This window comes from Columba livia, unplaced genomic scaffold (assembly GCF_036013475.1).
Source record: "Columba livia isolate bColLiv1 breed racing homer unplaced genomic scaffold, bColLiv1.pat.W.v2 Scaffold_244, whole genome shotgun sequence".
Taxonomy (NCBI): domain Eukaryota; kingdom Metazoa; phylum Chordata; class Aves; order Columbiformes; family Columbidae; genus Columba; species Columba livia.
Window position 1 is genome coordinate 78,646 of NW_027043281.1, and position 1,258 is coordinate 79,903.

Genomic DNA, 1,258 nt, shown 5'->3' on the forward strand with positions numbered 1-1,258 from the left:
CTGCCAGGATGGACTCTTTTCCCTCCTCCCATGCACACAGGACCTGTCCCTGCAGCTCCAAACAGGCCTTGCAGGAAGAATATCAGTGAAAAAAAAAAATCACTGCAGAGCCCTTTATTTTGTTTTAATACACAGAGAGCATGGGTCCATATTTATGCAGCCAGTGGGTTTGAAAAAAACCTGACAATGAATTAGAAAGGGGATGACAAAAATGTCATGATTTATTAAAAAATAAACACCACCAACACACACACACACACAAGTCTGGGCCTCTAATGAGTTACATTAAAACTGTTATTTGTTAAAGAGAAGATGATGAACACTTTATTATTTTTCAAATGCATCCCTCCATTAGTTTCCTCAGGGCATCCTTGAGCTCCCTGTTCCTCATGCTGTAGATGAGGGGGTTCAATGTTGGAGGTATCAGCGAGTATAGAACAGACACCAGCAGGTCCAAGGATAGGGAAGAGATGGAGGGGGGCTTCAGGTAGGCAAAAAAGGAGGTGCTGGCAAACAGAGAGATGACAGCCAGGTGAGGGAGGCAGGTGGAAAAGGCTTTGTGCCGTCCCTGCTCAGAGGGGATCCTCAGCACGGCCCTCAAGATCTGCACATAGGACACCACAATGAAAATGCAGCACATAAAAACCAAACAGGCACTAACCACAAGAAGCCCAAGTTCCCTGAGGTAGGAGTGTGAGCAGGAGAGCTTGAGGATCTGGGGGATTTCACAGAAGAACTGGCCCAGGGCATTGCCCTTGCACAGGGGCAGTGAAAATGTACTGGCCGTGTGCAGCAGAGCATTGAGAAACCCAGTGGCCCAGGCAGCTGCTGCCATGTGGACACAAGCTCTGCTGCCCAGGAGGGTCCCGTAGTGCAGGGGTTTGCAGATGGCAACGTAGCGGTCGTAAGACATGACTGTGAGCATAGAATACTCTGCTGTGATCAAGAAGGAAAACGAAAAGAGCTGTGCAACACATCCTGAGTATGAGATGGCCCTGGTGTCCCAGAAGGAATTGGCCATGGATTTGGGCACAGTGGTGGAGATGGAGCCCAGGTCGAGGAGGGCGAGGTTGAGCAGGAAGAAGTACATGGGGGTGTGGAGGTGCTGGTCCCAGGCTATGGTGGTGATGATGAGGCCGTTGCCCAGGAGGGCAGCCAGGTAGATGCCCAGGAAGAGCCAGAAGTGCAAGAGCTGCAGCTCCCGTGTGTCTGTGAACGGCAGGAGGAGGAACTGGGTGATGGAGCTGCTGTTGGACAT

At 50.7% G+C, this 1,258-nt stretch overlaps 1 protein-coding gene across 1 annotated transcript; it reads right to left on the reverse strand.

The window, feature by feature from the left end:
- Nucleotides 1-334: 334 nt before the first annotated feature.
- Nucleotides 335-1,258, reverse strand: LOC135578038 (olfactory receptor 14J1-like). Its single transcript, XM_065048210.1, has one exon. It carries the CDS (start codon nucleotides 1,256-1,258, stop codon nucleotides 335-337), a length of 924 nt encoding a protein of 307 aa, XP_064904282.1.